Source organism: Pipistrellus hanaki (assembly GCF_964339955.1).
Source record: "Pipistrellus hanaki genome assembly, chromosome: 2".
NCBI lineage: Eukaryota > Metazoa > Chordata > Mammalia > Chiroptera > Vespertilionidae > Pipistrellus > Pipistrellus hanaki.
In genome coordinates this window covers 107,626,030-107,645,328 of record NC_140504.1, presented here as the reverse complement: position 1 = coordinate 107,645,328, position 19,299 = coordinate 107,626,030, and the positions used below count along the sequence as shown (strand labels likewise).

At 40.2% G+C, this 19,299-nt stretch overlaps 1 protein-coding gene across 10 annotated transcripts in view; it reads right to left on the bottom strand.

The window, feature by feature from the left end:
• CCDC138 (coiled-coil domain containing 138) overlaps nucleotides 1-19,299 on the bottom strand; it is a 115,145-nt gene that overhangs the window by 37,310 nt on the left and 58,536 nt on the right. For all 10 annotated transcript variants that reach the window (XM_084872450.1, XM_084872458.1, XM_084872452.1 and 7 more), the window contains one exon: nucleotides 15,859-16,051. In XM_084872450.1, the coding sequence (XP_084728576.1) occupies nucleotides 15,859-16,051 (193 nt within the window). The remainder of the gene's footprint in view (nucleotides 1-15,858; nucleotides 16,052-19,299) is intronic.

Below are 19,299 nucleotides of genomic sequence, written 5' to 3'. Positions count from 1 at the left end.
CAATAAATGTTATTAAAGGTTATAATACATTTTGGTGATTCCTGGAAGAAAAATGTACTTCAAAAAAATTATCCTGTCAAATAAAGAAGGAATATACTGACTGACCCTCATGCTGTCACAAAGATGGTGGCGCCCACAACCAATAAGCTAATTGATTGCCATGCCCTCAAAGATGGTGGCGCCCACAGCCACAAGATGGTGGCACCCAGTCCTCTGAGCCACATCGGGATGGCAAACGGCAAGGCCAGGCCTGTCTCCAGGAGGGCCCAGCCACTCCGTGCATATGCCTCTGGAATGCCCCAGTCTCCTTAGCCCCCCAGCCACCTAGGGTCGACTCTAGGCATAGGCAAACCTCAGATGGTGGCTTCCCAACCGCTCAAGGCTGCCCAAGACACAGGTAACCAGGGCCAGCTGAGGCTTGCGCTGCCAGCAGTGGCAGCAGCAGAGGTGTGATGGTGCGTCACCTTCCCCTGATTGCCGGGTCTCCTCCCGCCCCTGAGGGCTCCTGGACTGTGAGAGGGGGCAGGCCAGGCGGAGGGACCGCCCCCTCCAGTGCATGCATTTTTATGCACCGGGCCTCTAGTAATTTATAATATAATACAAATTATGTTTCTTCTCAGTGACACATTATATTTGATCATCTTCCTTTTGTAAATGTAATAAATATGAGGTTATATCTACGAGTTAATTTTATTTCAGGGATTCAGCATAGCATAATGATCAAGAGTGTAGGCTTAACATTACTATGCCTCAATTTTCTCATTTAGAAAACTGAGATATTAATACAACTGATATCTCATAACCTTTTGTTGCTGTGGTTGCTAATTCTAACCCTTTTTCCCATTGATTTTTAGAGAGAGTGAAAAGAAGGGAGCAGAAGGAGAGAGGAAGAGAGAGAGAGATTAATGTGAGAGACACATGGACTGGTTGCCTCCCTCACAGGCAAATGGGGCTGAGGTCAAACCTGCAACCCAGATATGTGCCCTTGACCGGGAATCAACCCAGTGACACTTTGGTCCATGGGCCGATGCTCTAACCACTGAGAAATATAGAAACACTGCAACCCAGGGATTGAATCGCAAATTGACTCTTGTGTAAATACAACTAAAGGCAGCCTGAGAAACAAAGAAGCACTGACTGTTTGAAAACAGAATTGTAGTTTACGACAAAGCAGAGTGGTAGAACGCAGGGAACTTCAATACTGTCCTAACTACCTGACAGAGAACGGGCATGGCAAACAGAACAGTAGAGTAAGCAAATGACCTTCACTCCTGTACATTTTTATTTTTTATCTTTTATTTAAGAAACTATTTTTTTCTTTTTTTCTCAGTTGATTTTAACTTTTTAATTATTATATTTTCAATAAGTATTATTACTATTATTTTATATTTTTTAAAGTTTCATTTTATCCTCCATTTTATTTTATTTTGGGACTAATGTTCTACATTTTATTTTAATTTTTCCTTTAGCATCATTTTACTCTACCTCAACTTTTATGCCAACACTCTCTTCCTCACTTTACCCCTTTTATTGTCTTGTTTCTCTTACCCTATTCCTGCTTTAGATTTCCATATTCCTTCTCTTTACCCCGTTAAAAATTCATCCTACTTATATATATAATTTCTGATCTCCTGCTCCAAGTCCATACACACCTCTCTTCCCTATCCAATTTTTTTCTCTCTTCCCCCCCCCCTTTTTTTTTTAATTTATTGCTGTTGTTTCATAGTTTTTGTTTTGTTTTGCCCTTATTTCTCTCTGTCCTACTGTGTTTGTTTGATTGATTGTTAATTAGATTGGGGTTTTTTTTGTGTGTGTGATTATTTCTTTCTCTCTCTCTCTCTCCTCTTTCTCGTTTTTTTTGTTTGTTTGTTTGGTTGGTTTTTTTTGCTTCTGTTTTTCCTCTACTTGCTTGTTATTAGTTACAGTTTGTACTTTGCATTCATATCAGGGTGTTAGTTGTTTGCATTTTTTAAATTAGTTTTTTATTGTTCTATTGAGTTTTCTTCCCATATAAATAGTTTTTCCCCCTTTTTTAAAATTCTTTCTTGTCTCAGACATTTTTTTCTTTCCTCAATATCAAGTTTTCACTCTGTTTCTCTTTTTTTTATACTCTAATTCTACATTCTCTGGCAGTCACCTTTAGTTGGAGTTATTAGTATCATGAATACATTTGTGTTCAGTGCCTTGTGTGTTGTGCCTTGTGTTGTATTTTGTGCCTTTAAGTCAATGCAGGAGAGAGCTTCATAACCAGACACCCAGAGAAGAGAGATCAAGGGAAAACAAAGAAACAGCCCACATATGAAGGAAAAGGAGGCATCACCAGAAAAGGAACTAAACAAAATGGAGGCAAGCAATATGTCAGAGAGAGAATTCAGAGAAATGGTCATAAGGTCGCTGAAAAGAATGAAAGACAAATCCAACAATATATGGAAGAAACAAGAGGAAATGAAGAAGAATGAAGAAATGAAAATGACATTGCTGCAATAAGGAACTCAATAGAAAGCATCAAAAGTAGACTAGAAAAAGTAGAGGTCCGTATCAGTGAGCTAGAAGACAAGTTAGGAAAAAATAACCAAGCAGAGAAGTATCTAGGAAAAAAAAAAAAGAAGAAGAAGAAGAAGAAGAAAAAGAAAACTTAAAAAACAGGAGGAGAGCCTAAGGGAACTTTGGGACAACACCCGCTTAATAGGGGAGCCAAAAGGAGGGGAAACTGAGCAAGAAATAGAAAACCTGTTTGAAAAAATGACAGAAAACTTCCTTGATATAGGAAAGGAAAAACACAAGTCCAAGAGGCTCACAGAGTTCCAAAAAAATGAACCCCAAAAAACAGATGCCATTTCACATTATAATTAAATTGGCAAACACCAAAGACAAAGTAAGAATCTTAAAAGTGTCCAGAGAGGAATAGAAAGTTACCTACAAAGGGTCCCCCAACAGACTAAAGACTATTTTCTCAACAGAAACACATCAGGCAAAAAGGAAATGGAATGAAATATACAAAGTCATGCAAAGGAATGGTCTGAATCCAAAAAAACTATACCCAGCAAGGCTATGATCAAAATTGAAGGAGAAATCAGGAGCTTCACAGATAAAAAAGGACTAATTAAAACCAAACCAGCAATGCAAGAAATGCTACAGGGTCTGCTGTAAAAAGAAGAAATAGGAAGCAAAGAAGGAACAAAGGCATAAAGAATAAAAATAGTGACAAAATATTTACCTACACTAAATAATAAAGAGGTAATATTCATATTAACTCTCACTCACAAGATTGCTGCCTGTGAACAGGCCGGCAGGGGAGTTAGTGAGGGACGACCGAACAATTGAACAGAAGGCTGTGTGCAACAATGAGGCCAGCAGACGCGCCATGATAGGCGACTAGGCCACAGGGGGGGGAGGGTGCAGTTGGGGGCAACCAGGCCAGCATAGGTGACAGTTGGGGTAGATTTGGCAGGCAGGGGGACAGACAGGGGTGATTAGGTCAGCGGGGGCGGTGAGGGGGGCAGTTGAGGATGACCAGGGCAGCAGGGAGTAGGGATAACTTGCATATTATTATTAGGGGCAACCAGGCCGGCAGAGGGAGGTAGTTGGGGGGCAACAAGGCTGGCAGGGGGCGCAGTAAGGGGCAACCAGGCCAGCTGTGTGGGGCAGTTAGGAGCGACCAGGCTGGCAGTGAGGAGGCAGTTGAGGATGACTTGGCCAGCATCTGCAGGGAGTTAGTGGTGACTAGGCTGGCAGGAGGGATTTGTCAGTTAAGAGTTAACAGGCAGGCAGGCAGGCAGGTGAATGATTAGGAGTCAGCAGTCCAGGACTGTGAAAGGCATATCCAACTGCTGGTTTAGGCCCAATCTCTGGAATCAGACCTAACTGGCAGCCAATATATTTTATCCCCCGAGAGGTCCTGGATTGGAGAGAGCGCAGGGTGGACTGAGGAGACCCCTCCTCCAGTGCACGATTTTCATGCACTGGACCTCTAGTCAAGAATAACTCTAAATGTAAATGGCTTAAATGCCCCAATCAAAAGACATAGAATAGTTGAATGTATAAGAAAACATGACACAAATATCTACAGGAAACCCAGCTCAAAAAAAAAGAAAAAGAAAAAAAGGATTCACAGAGACTAATGGTGAAGGGATGGAAAAAGGTTTTTCAGGTGAATGGAAATTTAAAAAAAAGCTGGGGAAGCAATACTTATATCTGACAAATTAGATCTCAAAGTGAAGAATATAAGAAGAGATAAGGAAGGCCACTTCATAATACTAAAGGGAGCAATCCAACAAGAAGATATAACACTGGTAAACATATACACCCAGTAAAGAAATATCCAAATACAAAAAAAAAAAAAAAAAAAATTCTGGAGGATATCAAGGGAGAGATTGACAGGTGGCTAAAAAAAAATGGAATACAAATTCGACAATATGAGTAAGAACCAAGAGGAAATAAAGAACCAAGAAGAAATGAAAAATGACATAGCTGCTGTAAAGAACTCAATAGTAGACTAGAAGAAGCAGAGGACCATATCAGTGAGCTAGAAGACAAGATGGAAAAATTACCCATGTAGAGCACCTTCTAGGAAAAATAAAAAACTAAAGAGCAGGAGGAGAGCCTAAGAGAACATTGGGACAGCACGAAACAAAACAATATTCGCATAATAGGACTGTCAGAAGGAAAGAAAACTGAGCAAAAAATAGGAAACCTGTTTGAAGAAATAATGACACAAAACTTTCCTGATGATATAGGGAAGAAAAAACCCACACAAATCCAAGAAGCTCACAGAGTCCCAACCAAAATGAACCCCAAAAGACCAACAGCAAGGCACATTATAATTAAATTGGCAAACACCAACGACAAAGTAAGAATCTTAAAAGCAGCCAGAAAGTTACATACAAAGAAACCGCCATCGGAGTAGCAACTTATTTCTCAACAGAAACTCATCAGTCCAGAAAGGAATAGAATGAAATATATAAAGTCATGCAAAGGGTCTGAAAGCAAGAATACTGTACCCAGCAAGGCTATCAATCAAAATTGAAGGTGAAATCAGGAGCTTCACAGACAAAAAAAAAAAAAAAAAAAAAAAAAAAAGACTAAGGGAATTTATCTCCACCAAACTAGCAATGCAAGAAATGCTAAAGGTTCTGCTGTTAAAAAAAAAAAAGGAATAGGAAGCGAAGAAGGAACACAGGGGTATAGAATAAAAATGGCAACAAATAAGTACCTATCAAAAATAACTTTATTTTTTTTTAAATATACTTTCTTGATTTTTTTTTTTTTTTATAGAAAGGAAGGGAGACAGATGAAGCTAGAAACATTGATGAGAGAGAAACATCAACCAGCTGCTTCCTACACACCCCCTACCAGGGTACTGCAACCAATATACATGCCCTTGACCGGAATTGAACCTGGGACATTTCAGTCCACCAACCAACACTTTAACCACTGAGCCAAACCGGTTTGGGCTTAACTTTATTTTTATTTATTTATTTATTTTTTTTTTTAATATATTTTATTGATTTTTCACAGAGAGGAATTGAGAGGGATAGAGAGTTAGAAACGTCGATGAGAGAGAAACATCGACCAGCTGCCTCTTGCACACCCACTACTGGGGATGTGCCCGCAACCAAGGTACGTGCCCTTGACCGGAATCGAACCCGGGACTCTTCAGTTCAAAGGCCGAGGCTCTAGCCATTGAGCCAAACCGGTTTTGACTGGGCTTAACTTTAAATGTAAATGGTTAAATGCCCCAATCAAAAGATATAGGGTAACATATTGGATAAGAAAACAAGACCCATATATCTGATGTCTATAAGAAAGCCGCCTCAGAAAAAAAGACGCACACAGATTGAAGGTGAAGGGATGGAAAAAGGTTTTCCAGGTGAATGGAAATGAAAAAAAGGCTGGGGTACCAACACTTATATCTGACAAATTAGATCTCAAAGTGAAGAACATAAGAGATAATGAAAGCCACTTCATAATACTAAAGGGAGCAATCCAACAAGAAGATATAACTCTAGTAAACATATATGCGCCCAATACAGGAGCACCCAAATACATAAAATAACTCCTGGAGGATATCAAGGGAGAGATTAACAGCAATACAATCATAGTAGGAGACTTTAATACCCCATTATCACCACTGGACAAATCTCTAAACAAAAAACCAGCAAAGAAACAACAATCCTAAATGACTCACTAGACCAGATGGAATTAATTAACATCTTAAGAACATTTTACCCCAAAGCCACAGAATATACATTCTTAGCAAGTGCACATGTGTCAATTTTCAATGATAGATTACATGTTGGGACATAGGCAAAGTCTCATCAAATTCAATAAGATAGAAATCATATCAAGCATCTTCTCAGATTATAGTGGCATAAAACTGGAAATCAACTATAATAAAAAACAACCCAAAGAAATCAAACACATAGATACTAAACAGCATGCTATTGAACAAGGACTGGGTTACCAGAGAGATCAAGGAAGAAATTAAAAACATCCTGGCAACAAATGACAATGAAAACACAACAATCCAAAATATATGGGATACAGCAAAAGCAGTTTTGAGAAAGAAGTTCATAGCTCTACAGGCCTACATCAAAAAACAAAAAACAATGGTAATAAATCACCTAACCCTACAACTCAAAGAGTTAGAAAAAGAGCAACAAGAAAAGCCCAGTGTAAACAGAAAGAAGGAAATAATAAAAATCAGAGCTGAGATAAACAACATAGAGACCAAAGAAACAATACATAAGATCAACAAAACCAAGAGCTGGTTCTTTGAAAGAATAAACAAGACTGATGAACCTCTAGCCGGGCTCACCAAGAAGCAGATAGGACCCAAATAAACAAATAGAAATGAAAGAGGTGAAATAACAACAGACCCCACCTAAATACAGAGGATTGTTTAAAAATACTATGAACAACTCTATTCCAACAAAATGGACAACATGGAGGAAATGAACATATTCCTAAAAAAAATATAACCTTCCAAAACTCAATCAGGAAGAATCTAAACAGCTCAATAGGCCAATAACTATGGAAGAAATTGAAGCAGTCATCAATAAGCTTCCATCAAACAAAAGCCCAGGGCCACACGGCTTCACAGGAGAGTTTTACCAAACATTCAAGGAAGAACTAAAACCTATCCTCCTGAAAATATTCCAAAAAATTCAAGAGGAAGGAACACTTCCAAACTCCTTCTATGAAGCCAGCATGACCCTAATACCAAAACCAGATAAAGACAACACAACGAAAGAGAATTACAGGCAATATCCCCTATAAACATAGATGCCAAAATCCTCAACAAAATTCTAGCAAAAATTTTGCTAAAAAATTTTGCTAAAAAATTTTGCTAAAAAAACTTTTGCTAAAAAATTTTGCTAAAAAAAATTCAAGAGGAAGGAACACTTCCAAACTCCTTCTATGAAGCCAGAATGACCCTAATACCAAAACCAGATAAAGACAACACAACGAAAGAGAATTACAGGCAATATCCCCCATAAACATAGATGCCAAAATCCTCAACAAAATTCTAGCAAATCAGCTTCAGCAGTACATTAGAAAAATCATACACCACGACCAAGTAGGATTTATTCCAGGAATGCAAGGATGGTACAATATCCGCAAATCAATAAATGTGATACATCACATAAACAAATTGAGAGATAAAAATCATATAGTCACATCAACTGATGCAGAAAAAGCATTTGACAAAATCCAATGCCCTTTCTTGATAAAAACTCTCAACAAGGTGGGAATAGAAGGATCATACCTCAACATAATAAAAGCTATATATGATAAACCCACAGCTAACATCATACTCAATGGGCAAAAACTAAAACCATTTCCTCTAAGAACAGGAACAAGACAGAAATGTCCACTCTCACCACTCCTGTTTGACATAGTACTGGAAGTGTTAGCCATTGCATTTAGACAAGCAGAAGAAAAAAAAGGCATCCAAACTGGAAAAAAAGAAGTAAAGCTGTCCTTATTTACAGATGATATGATATTGTACATAAGAAACCAGAGCCGAAACAGGTTTGGCTCAGTGGATAGAGCATCGGTCTGCGGACTGAAAGGTCCCGGTTCGATTCCAGTCAAAGGCATGTACATTGGTTGCAAGCACATCCCCAATGGGGGGTGCGGGGAGGTACAGGAGGCAGCTGGTCAATGATTCTCTCTCATCGACGTTTCTAACTCTCTGTCCCTCTCCCTTCCTCTCTGTAAAAAAAATCAATAAAATATATTAAAAAAAAAAAACAAAAAAAAAAACAAGAAACCCAAAAGACTCCATCCAAAAACTAATAGACTTAATAAATAAATTTGGCAATGTAGCACGATACAAAATCAACACCAAGAAATCTATGGCCTTTCTATACACCAATAGTGAAATTAAAGAAAGAGAGACTAAAAAGGCAATCCCATTTACCATCACACCAAAAAAGTTAAGATACCTAGGAATAAACTTAACTAAGGAGGTAAAAAACCTATACGTGGAAAACTACAGGACACTGAAAAAAGAGATAGAGGAAGATGTAAACAGATGGAAGAAAATACCATGTTAATGAACTGGTGGAATCATCATCATTAAAAGTCCATACTACCCAAAGTAGTATATAGGTTCAATGCACTCCCCATTAAAATACCAAAAGCATATTTCAACAGACCAAAAATAACTCTTCAAAAATTCATCTGGAATAAAAAAAAAAAAGCCACAGTAATCCTGAGAAAGAAGAATAAAGTAGGAGGGATCTCAATACCAGATTTCAAGCTGTATTACAAACCCACTGTTCTCAAAACAGCATGGAACTGGCACAAGAACAGACTTATAGATCAATGGAATAGAATAGAGAATCTGGATATGACCCAAACCACTATGCTCAATTAATACTTGATAAAGGAGGCACGTGCATACAATGAAGTCAAGACAGTCTCTCCAATAAATGGTGTTGGGAAAATTGGACAGATACATGCAAAAAAAAAATGTAACTAGATGAACCAACTTACACCAAACAGAAAAATAAACTCAAAATGGATACAGGACTTAAAACATAAAATGGGAAACCATAAAAATACTAGAGGAATCCACAGGCAGCAAAATATCAGACATATGCCGAAGGAACTTCTTTACTGATACTGCCCCTAAGGCAATGGAAGCTAAAGATAAAATAAACAAATGGGACTATATCAAAATAAAAAGCTTTTGTACAGCAAAAGAAACCATCAACAAAACAACAAAAACGCCCACTGTACGGGAGAACATATTTGTAAATGTTATCATTGATAAAGGTTTAATATCTAACATCTACAGATACCTTATACAACTTAATTAAAGGAAGATAAATGATCCAATTAAAAAATGGGCAATGGACCTAAATAGAATCTTTTCAAAAGATGACAGAAGGAAAACCAAAAGACACATGAAAACATGCTCAAAGTCACTAATTATCCGAGAGATGCAAATCAAAACGACAATGCAGAACCATCTCACACCTGTCAAAATGGCTATCATCAACAAATCAACAAACAACAAGTGTTGGCGAGGATGCAGAGAAAAAGGAACCCTCGTGCACTGCTGGTGGGAATGCAGACTGGTGCAACCACTGTGGAGAACAGTATTGAGTTTCCTCAAAAAACTGAAAGTGGAACTCCCATTTGACCCAGTAATCCCACTCCTAGGAATATATCCTAAGAAACTAGAAACACCAATCAAAAAGGATATATGCATCCCTATGTTCACAGAAGCACAATTTACAATAGCTAGGATTTGGAAACAGCCTAGGTGCCTGTCAGTAGATGATTGGATCCAAAAACTATGGTACATCTACACAATGGAATACTATGCTGCCATAAAAAAAAAAGAAGGAATTCTTATAATTTGCAGCAACCTGGATGGAATTGGAGAACATTATGCTGAGTGAAATAAGCCAGTCAATGAAAGAAAAACACCACATGATCTCATTCATTTATGGATAATAAAGAACATTATAAACTGATGAACAAAAAGATAGATACAGAGACGGTAAAGCAATAGACTGTCAAATTACAGTGGGGAAGGGAGGGAGATCTGGGGAAGATAAGAGATCAATCAAAGGACTTGTATGCATGCATATAAGCAAAACCAATGGATGCAAAACTCTGGGGGATGAGGACATGTAGGGAAGTGGAGGGGCAATGATAAGATATGTACACATATAATATCTTAATAAAAAATAAAAAATAAATTAAATTAAATTAAAATAACTTAGAAATTGGACAAGATTCATTAAAAAAAAAATGAAACGGGTATGAAGTGATTTAGATATGTAAAAGTTACCATTATGTGAACTCTGGTTTGAGACTTTGTTTATTACCAGTTACCACAGAGAGTTTAAAATTCACTAGTGACTGTGTCAATATGAATAAACTGCAAACACACTGTTGGCAAAAATAATAAGTTGTAGAAAAATATGGTAAAATATAAATTGTAGATTTTAAGAAATGATAAACCAAAAGTAATGTGTTTTTTAGAGAGTTATATAAACAGCATTTGAGAAGCATTTGTCATCCAACTATCTATACTAATAATCTATATTAATAGGGTAATATGCAAATTAGTCAGGACACCATCACAGTAACGAATGATCAGCAGCGTCAGGGACAAGGGCGAGGTCTCTCAACTGTGGCCACAGCCGGGGGTCCACAGGCATGCAAATAGGCCTCTGAAAAGAGCCTGGCCTGGGTGCAGGGCCACAGCAGAGAAGCCTCTCTGCCATGGCCCCATCCAGGGTATACAGGTGCGTGGATATCTGCAGGTCTCTGCTGTGGCCTAGCCTAGCCTGTGGCCAGCGCTTCCATGCGCCTGCGCCTGGGGTACGCAGGCCTCCACTGGCTCCGCCTTTCCTCTTTGGGGCAATCCATCAAGGAACCGGATGGATGGGTGGGGAATGGATCACGGGGCTCCCAAACTGAGACAGGGCACAGGCCAGGCTGGGGAACCCACCATGCCCCAAGTGTACGAATTTCAAACACAGGCCACTAGTGTTTTCATATTTGACAACTCATTTTCTTGCATGGCAACCTCTTACAATTCCCAGCATTTGTTCATACTGTTCACTCAAGAAGGACTTTTCTCTTTACTTTGTGCCTATGAAATCCTACATAATCTACATGGTTTCAACTCCACTGCTGACTATTTACATTAAATACTCTCCTGATTCCCTATCTTACATCTCCAAAAGTAACATATCATTTCTCTTTAACCAGCACACTATTTAAACTTCTATTGTCATCCTATAAAATAAAAGGCTAATATGGAAGTTTCCCCTGGACTGGGATTTCGACCAGGAGTTTGACCAGGGGGGGTGGGGTGAGCTTGCCAAAACCCACGGCCCCTCCCCCTTGGTGGCCCCACCCCAGATTTCCCAGGCTGCACTGATTCAGGAAGGAACTGGCTAGCCAACCGCCCATGGCCGCTGTCCCCAGCCAGCCTGACAACCTCCCACGTCCCCTGCCCCTGGCTGGCCCCAATTGGGGCAGGCCAGCTGGACCCCACCATGCACAAATTCATGCACCAGGCCCCTAGTTAATTATAAAGTGAAGCAGAATGAAATACTTATAAGTTACTTACTCACTAAATACTAATATCATTGAGAGCAGGAACTCTCCTATGATTCTTAGAAATAATTGGTGTGGCCCAGTAATTGAGCATCAAGCTATAAACCAGGAGGTCACAGTTCAAATCCTGGACAGGGCACATGTCTGGGTTGTGGGCTCGATTCCCAGTGGGGAAATTCAGGAGGCAGCCAATCAATTATTCTCTCTCATCATAGATGTTTCTCTCTCTCCCTCTCTTTTCCTCTCTGAAGTAAATAAAAATATGTTAAATAAATAAACAAACAAACAAACAAACTGTTTTGGCCCTAGCTAGTTTTGCTCAGTGGATTGAGTATCAGCCTATAGACTGAAGGATTCTTGTTTGATTGTGGTCAAGGGCATATGATTCAGGTTCGATTCTGGTTGGGGCATAATTTTTTTTAAATGTCTTAGACAAGTATTAGCAATCAAAACTCCCTGGCCAGTGTGGCTTAGTTGGTTAGGCATCGTCCTGTGCACAGAAAGGTTATTGGCTCAATTCCCAGTCATGGTGCATGCCCAGGTTGTGGGCTTGTTCCCAAGGGGTGTGTAGCTGATTAATGTTTCTCTCTCTCCCTCTACCTTCCTTGGTTTCTACAAATACATAAAAATCTTAAAAGAAAAAAATACACCAATTAAACTCATTAAAAATACATATATATAAGTGCCAATTTTATGTCATTTCTGGATTAATCCAATTGTTTTATGTTTTAAATCAACATTACTCATTTTTTATTATTATACTAGTGGCCCTGTGTACGAATCCTTGCACTAGTAGCTCGCTACCTCTTGCCTCAGCTGTCCACCAAGCCACCCGTAGCTTGTTGCCCTGCCCTCCTATAGCTCTTCCCCACTCGTAGATCGCTGACTGCTCTCCTGTAGATTTCCACTCTAGTAGCTTGCTGCCCCACCCTCCTGCTGATCTGATCTTACACATCACAGCATTTAACGACCATTTGCATAAAACTATATTATATAACTAGAGGCCCAGTGCGTGGGGGGGAGGGGTGTCCCTCAGTCCAGCCTGCACCCTCTCCAATCTGGGACTGCTCAAGGGATGTCTGACTGCCTGTTTAGGCCCACCAGAATAGGCCTAAATGGGCAGTCAGACATCTCTCTCACAATCCAGGATTGCTGGCTCCCAAATGCTCAGCTGCCTGCTTTCCTAATTGCCCCTAACTGCTTCTGCCTGCCAGCCTGATTACCCCCTAACTACTCCCCTGTCAGCCTGATTGATGTTTAACTGCTCCCCTGCCAGTTTGTTTGTCCCTAACTGCCTAACTGCCTTCCCCTGCAGGCCTGATCCCCCGCAACTGCCCTTCCCTGCTGACATGGTCGCCCCCAACTTCCCTCCTCCTCTGGCTTGGTCACCCCTAACTGCCCTCCCCTGCTGGCTTGATCACCCCCAACTGCCCTCCCCTGCAAGCCTGGTCCCTCCCAACTGCCTTCCCCTGCTGGCCTCCTTGTGGTGGCCATCTTGTGTCCACGTGGGGACAGCCATCTTGTGAGTTGGAGTGATGGTCAATCTGCATATTACTCTTTTATTAGGATAGAGGTGGGGTGCAAGGGTGGGGATCGGCTGGTTTGCCTTGAAGATGTCCCAGATCAGGGTGGGGGTTCCCTTGGGGTATGGAGCAGCCTGAGCAAGGGGCCTGTGGTGGTTTGCAGGCAGGCCATGCCCCCTGGTGACCCAAGCAGAGGTCCTGGTATCTGGGGTTTATTTATCTTCTACAATTGAAACTTTGTAGCCTGGAGTGTGGCCACAACCATTTCTGTTACAATTTAAGTATCTTCTACCATTGGAAATTTGTAGCTTTAAGTGGAGGCCTGGGCTGGCTAGGGCAGGTGGAAAGTTCGGCTTCCTCCATCAACAGGGAAACCCAAGCCTCCCTCCTGCTCTCTGTGGCCGTAGCCATCTTGGATGGGTTTATTTGCATATTCGCTCCTGATTGGCTAATGGGCATGGTTTGTAGGCTTGGCTTGTGGGTATGGAGTGGAGTGATGGTTAATTTGCATATTACTCTTTTATTAGCTAGGATATATCACAATTATTTTCAAACTAGAGGCCTGGTGCACAAGATTCATGCACAGTAGGGTCCCTACACCTGGTCGGCGATCAGAGCCAATCTGTGAGGCAACCAGCAGGGTGATTGGGGCCACTGGTCCCACATGCCTTGGCTGGTGCTGCCCGCTTGCCAGCCTCACCCCCCACCACAAGAGCAGTCGGGGCCTGTGGGCTGGGGGCATCTCCTGCATTGAACATGTGCTCCCTGGCAGTCAGTGCATGTCATAGCAACTGGTTATTCTGCCAGTAGGTCTATTTGCATATTAGTGTTTTATATAGATTGATATGCTAAGGCAAGCCCCCACCCAGTGTTGTTGTTTTAGTTTGTTTTGGGGGACAAACGGGGCCACATGCTAACCTGACAAGCTCAGGGAAGGCTTGCATGGCTATCTGGCAAAATCGAAGACCTAAAGTATCCACAAAGGACAGTTTAAAATTAAACTTTAACTAAAAGCAGTTATGGGCCGAAACCGGTTTGGCTCAGTGGTAGAGCGTCGGTCTGCGGACTGAAAGGTCCCAGGTTCGATTCCGGTCAAGGGCATGTACCTTGGTTGCGGGCACATAACCGGTAGGAGGTGTGCAAGAGGCAGCTGATCGATGTTTCTCTCTCATTGATGTTTCTAGCTCTCTATCTCTCTCTCCTTTCCTCTCTGTAAAAAATCAATAAAAATATATTTAAAAAATAAAAAATAAAATAAAAGCAGTTATGATAGTCACCTCTTAGACCTGTATCTCCCTGACAAGGTCAATCTTTACCTTAATTGACCTTATTGTCTTTTTGCATCACTGATAACACATCATTGAAATGTCAGGGTAACTTGAAATTTCCCCCTTTTTTTTTTTTCCAGACCCCTTAAGGCACTTCCAAATGTCCTGGGCCTATTGGGGTGGGGGGTGTGATCAGGGGTGGGCCAGCTGAGGGAAGGGGCTGTGGGCCTATAGTGGTGGAGCAGACTGATCTGGGAGGGCTGGCCTGGGGGAAGGAAGGACAATTCTCAACCCCACGGACTTGGAGCTGCCAAGAAGGGTCCAGGCTCTGTGCAACCCCACTTTTTTTTTTTTTTTTTTTTTGTACAGAAGTGGTGACAGGAAGCACCTAATTTCCTCCTCTTTTATTTTTCTATTTCATTGGTTTTATCAGTAATGAATGTTATCTTTTATCAAATGTATGTTGGTACATGGTAACTTTATTTGGGGCTAATAAATGACTTTTTAAACAGTTACCATTCAATTTACTATAACTTTGAGAACCATAACTATAAGAAAGAAAATAACTAAGAAGGTAAGAGTTAGAGATTAGGGTTTCTTTTTCTTCAATTTCAAATAATTAAAAGTAACTAAATGGACACATATTTCAGAGAAAGTAGGCAAATTAAATTACTGAGATTGCCCACTTACAAAAACGAGTTATATAATTTAACAAACAGGAAAGAAAGACAGATGATGTATTTATTGTTTGACTACATTGGTATGACTTATTTTAACAAAAATTCTCATATTTAATAATCCAAAATAGTAACTCATTCACTATATATCAAAATACATTAAAAATGGCCAACTTTGAAACACTTTTCAATTCATTCATTCCCTTATTCACCATTATACATCAAATACTATGCTAGATGAAGAGAGATATTGTTAAAAGGCTTTTTAGTTTTTCCTCAGAAAACTTACAAACTAGTGCAGGAATTGACAAACTTTTTCTGTAAAGGATCACAAAACAATAACATAGGCTTTAGAGAACTATATAGTCTCTGTTGTTGTGAGGCAAAAATAGTCATAGACAAAGGTAACAAATAAGCATTGGTGTGTTTAAATAAAACTTTATTTGCAAAACAGGTGGTAGGTCAGATTTGGCCCATGGGTTATAGTTTGGCAACATCTGCTCTAGTGGAAATTAACTAGCAATTCCAATACTACATGGTAAATGCAGTGATAATGGGCAAAGGTTGTTATGGAACATGATCTAAGAGAATCAACATAGGCTTCTGGGAGGGGGCAACAATTTTAACTAATGCCTCTATTGTCTCAAATTCAGGAAACAAAAGTAGTTTTTATAATTTTTTTTAAAACAATTTAAAATCTCATTCTAAAAATGCAAACCATATTTGAGTAAGAATTGCTTCATTATATAGTATTTTCTTCTAGAAAAAATTATGCCATAAATATATCTGAAAGCTTACCTTGAGTGACTGTTTTGAGAACAATTAAAGTTGACAAAAATCTCAATGGCAAATTGGAACTCCTAAAGAAAGCAGCTGTCTTTGGTTTATTATCCACAGAATGTTCCAAAGAATTATCCTGAATTCCCTTATTTACTACTCCTTTGAATATGTCTTCACCCAATCTCCTCAATGTTGAAGTCATAGTTGAATGCTGTTAAAAAATATGTATTATCTTAGTATAGTTATTAATGTTCAGAAAATATAATTTTATTTTTTATTTTTTTTAAATATATTTTATTGATTTTGTACAGAGAGGAAGGGAGAGAGATAGAGAGCTAGAAACAGCGATGAGAGAGAAACATCGACCAGCTGCCTCTTGCACACCCCCTACTGGGGATGTGCCTGCAACCAAGGTAAATGCCCTTGACCGGAATCGAACCCGGGACCTTTCAGTCCGCAGACCGACGCTCTACCACTGAGCCAAACCGGTTTCGGCTCACACAACAATTTCAATAAAATACAACTAAAATACAAAATGGACATTACCCAGAACTACAGGAAAGTTGACTGACTGGGAATTCTACAATGAGAAGGAAAGAGAAAACCAGAAGGAAAATCAGAGGAGCTGTAAAAGCCTAAAGTACGGAGACAAGTTGCGTGGGCGGAGAGGAAGGAGCTGGAGAGGAGGGTGAGGCTGAGTGCCTGGCTGGCATTCCCTAGCGGGAAGGGGATAAAGGCTCTGGACTGTGCTGAACCCCAGATCCGACAGCACTGAACCCCAGTTCTAGGCCAGACCCTGGGGACCCAGGCTCATACAGAGGGAACCTGGACTGTTGGGCAGAATCTCAGGGGAGCGGTGAAAGGCAGAGCCCCCGGAGGCGCACACATTGCGCGCAGAGGACAGACCGTTGACTGTGCCGCTGGACTGCCCTAGTGGAAAGGAGACAAAAGCTCCAGACTGCTCTGAACCCCACTTCCAACCCCACTTCCAACTGAACTGAACCCCAGTTCCGGGCTCATTGGGGAAGAGCCTAGACTGTTCGGTAGCAGGCGAAACTCGAGGGCACCTTTCTCTCAGAGGTGCTTGCAACGAGTACTGAAGGACCCTGAGGAATACGGAGACTCAGGAGCCTCATAGGGCGTGGCTGACGGAAGCCAAGACTGTAGGCTCCACCCTGAAACTCCGCCCCATCCAAGCTGAACACAGAGACTTTTAAGGCTACCAACTCAGGAAAGCTGTGAAAATGCCAAGACAAGGAAACAGATCACAAAGGAAAGAAATGGAGGACAAAAAGCGACTGGATATAGAGTTCAAAACCACGCTTATAAGGTTTTTCAAGAATTTCCTAGAAAAGGCCAATAAAATAAATGAGACCTATGAGGATATGAAAAAGGATCAACAAGAAATATTAAGGGATCAACAAGAAATAATAAGGGATCAACAAAAAATAAAGAATACATTGTCTGAAATAAAAAATATTATACAGAGTCCTAAAAACAGAATGGAAGATTGCAAGAATCAAGTCAAAGATTTGGAACATAAAGAGCCAGAAGACACTCCTTCACAGAAGCAAGAAGACAAGAGAATCCAGAAAGTTGAAGATAATGTAAGAAACCTCTGGGACAACTTCAAGCGAACCAACATCAAAATTATGGGGGTCCCAGACGAAGAGAGAGAACAAGATACCGAAAACATACTGAAAGAAATAGTGACAGAAAATTTCCCCCACCTGGTGAAAGAATTAGACCTACAAGTCCAGGAAGTGCACAAAACCCCCCCCAAAAAAAAGAAATCCAAAGAGGACCACACCAAGACACATCATAATTAAAATGCCAAGAGCAAAAGAGAATATTAAAAGCAGCAAGAGAGAAACAGGTAGTTACCTATAAAGGAGCACCCATACGATTGTCAGCTGATTTCTCATCAGAAACCATGCAGGCCAGACGGGAATGGTAAGAAATATTCAAGGTGATGAATAGCAAGAACCTACAGCCAAAAATACTCTACCCAGCAAAGCTATAACTCAGAATCCAAGGCCAGATAAAGAGCTTCACTAATAAAAAAATAAAAATAATAAAAAAGCTAAAGGAGTTCACTGCCAAACCAGAATTATATGAATTGCTGAAGGGGGTTCTTTCGGAAGAGAAAAAAAATAAAAATAAAAATTATGAACAACAAATACGTAACTATCAACAAGTGAATCTAGAAACCAAGGGAATTAAAAAAAATCTGATGAACAATATTAACTGGTGAATATAATAGAATCGGAGGTATGGAAGGGGAGTGGACTGACGATTCTCGGGGAAAAGGGGAGTGGGGAGTGTGGGAAGAGACTGAACAAAAACTGTGCACCTATGGATGAGGACAATGGGAGGTGGGGAAAGGGCAGAGGGTGGTGGGAACCTGGTGGAGGGGAACAATGGAGGGAGAAAAAAAAATGAGGAACATTTGTAATAATATGAACAATAAAGATTTATTAAAAAAATAAAATAATTGTTATGTTTAAAAAAAAAAAAAAAAAAAAAAGAAGAAAGGACATTCTGACCTGGGAGTTGTCAACTAGAATAAGCTGAGGATTGAACCAGTGAATTAAAAAGCAAGGAAGAAAAAACAACAACACCTATTCAAAGAAGCAAATGAAAAAAACTTAAAAAGCAGGAGGAAAGTCTAAGGGAGCATGGGCAACATGAACAGTAACATTACAGGGTACCAGAAGTAGCAGAATCTAAGAAAGGAATAGAGATCCTGTGTGAAGAAACAATGGCAGAAAACTTCCCAAACTTGGTAGAGAAAAAATTCTCTCAAGAACATGAAACACAGAGTCCCAGTCAATATGAACCCCAAAAGCGCCACACTTAGGCACATGATAATTAAAACAGCAAACATTAAAAACAAAAAAACAATCTCAAAGGTTACAAGAGAGAAAAATAAAGTTACCTACAACTGCCAAAACCGGTTTGGCTCAGTGGGAGAGCGTCGGTCTGCGGACTGAAAGGTCCCCGGTTCGATTCCGTTCAAGGGCATGTACATTGGTTGCGGGCACATTCCCAGTAGGGAGTGTGCAAGAGGCAGCTGGTCGATGTTTCTCTCTCATCGACATTTCTAGCTCTCTATCCCTCTCTCCTCCTCTCTGTAAAAAAATCAATAAAATATATTAAAAAAAAAAAAGTTACCTACAAGGGAGTTCCCATTAGACCTCAGCTGACTTAGCAATTCAGGCCAAAAGGGAGTGGTATGAAGTATAAAAAATACTGAAAACCAAAGGACTGAACCCAAGATTACTCAATCCAGCAAGGCCATCTTTCAAAAATTGAAGGTGAAATAAAGAGCTTTACAGACAAAAAAGGATAAAAGAGATTACTTCCACCAAACCTGCATTGCAAAAAATGCTAAGTGGAGAAGGTGGGAGGGAGGGGAGAAAATGGGGAGGGAGAAAGTTAATGCACCAAGTCTCTAGT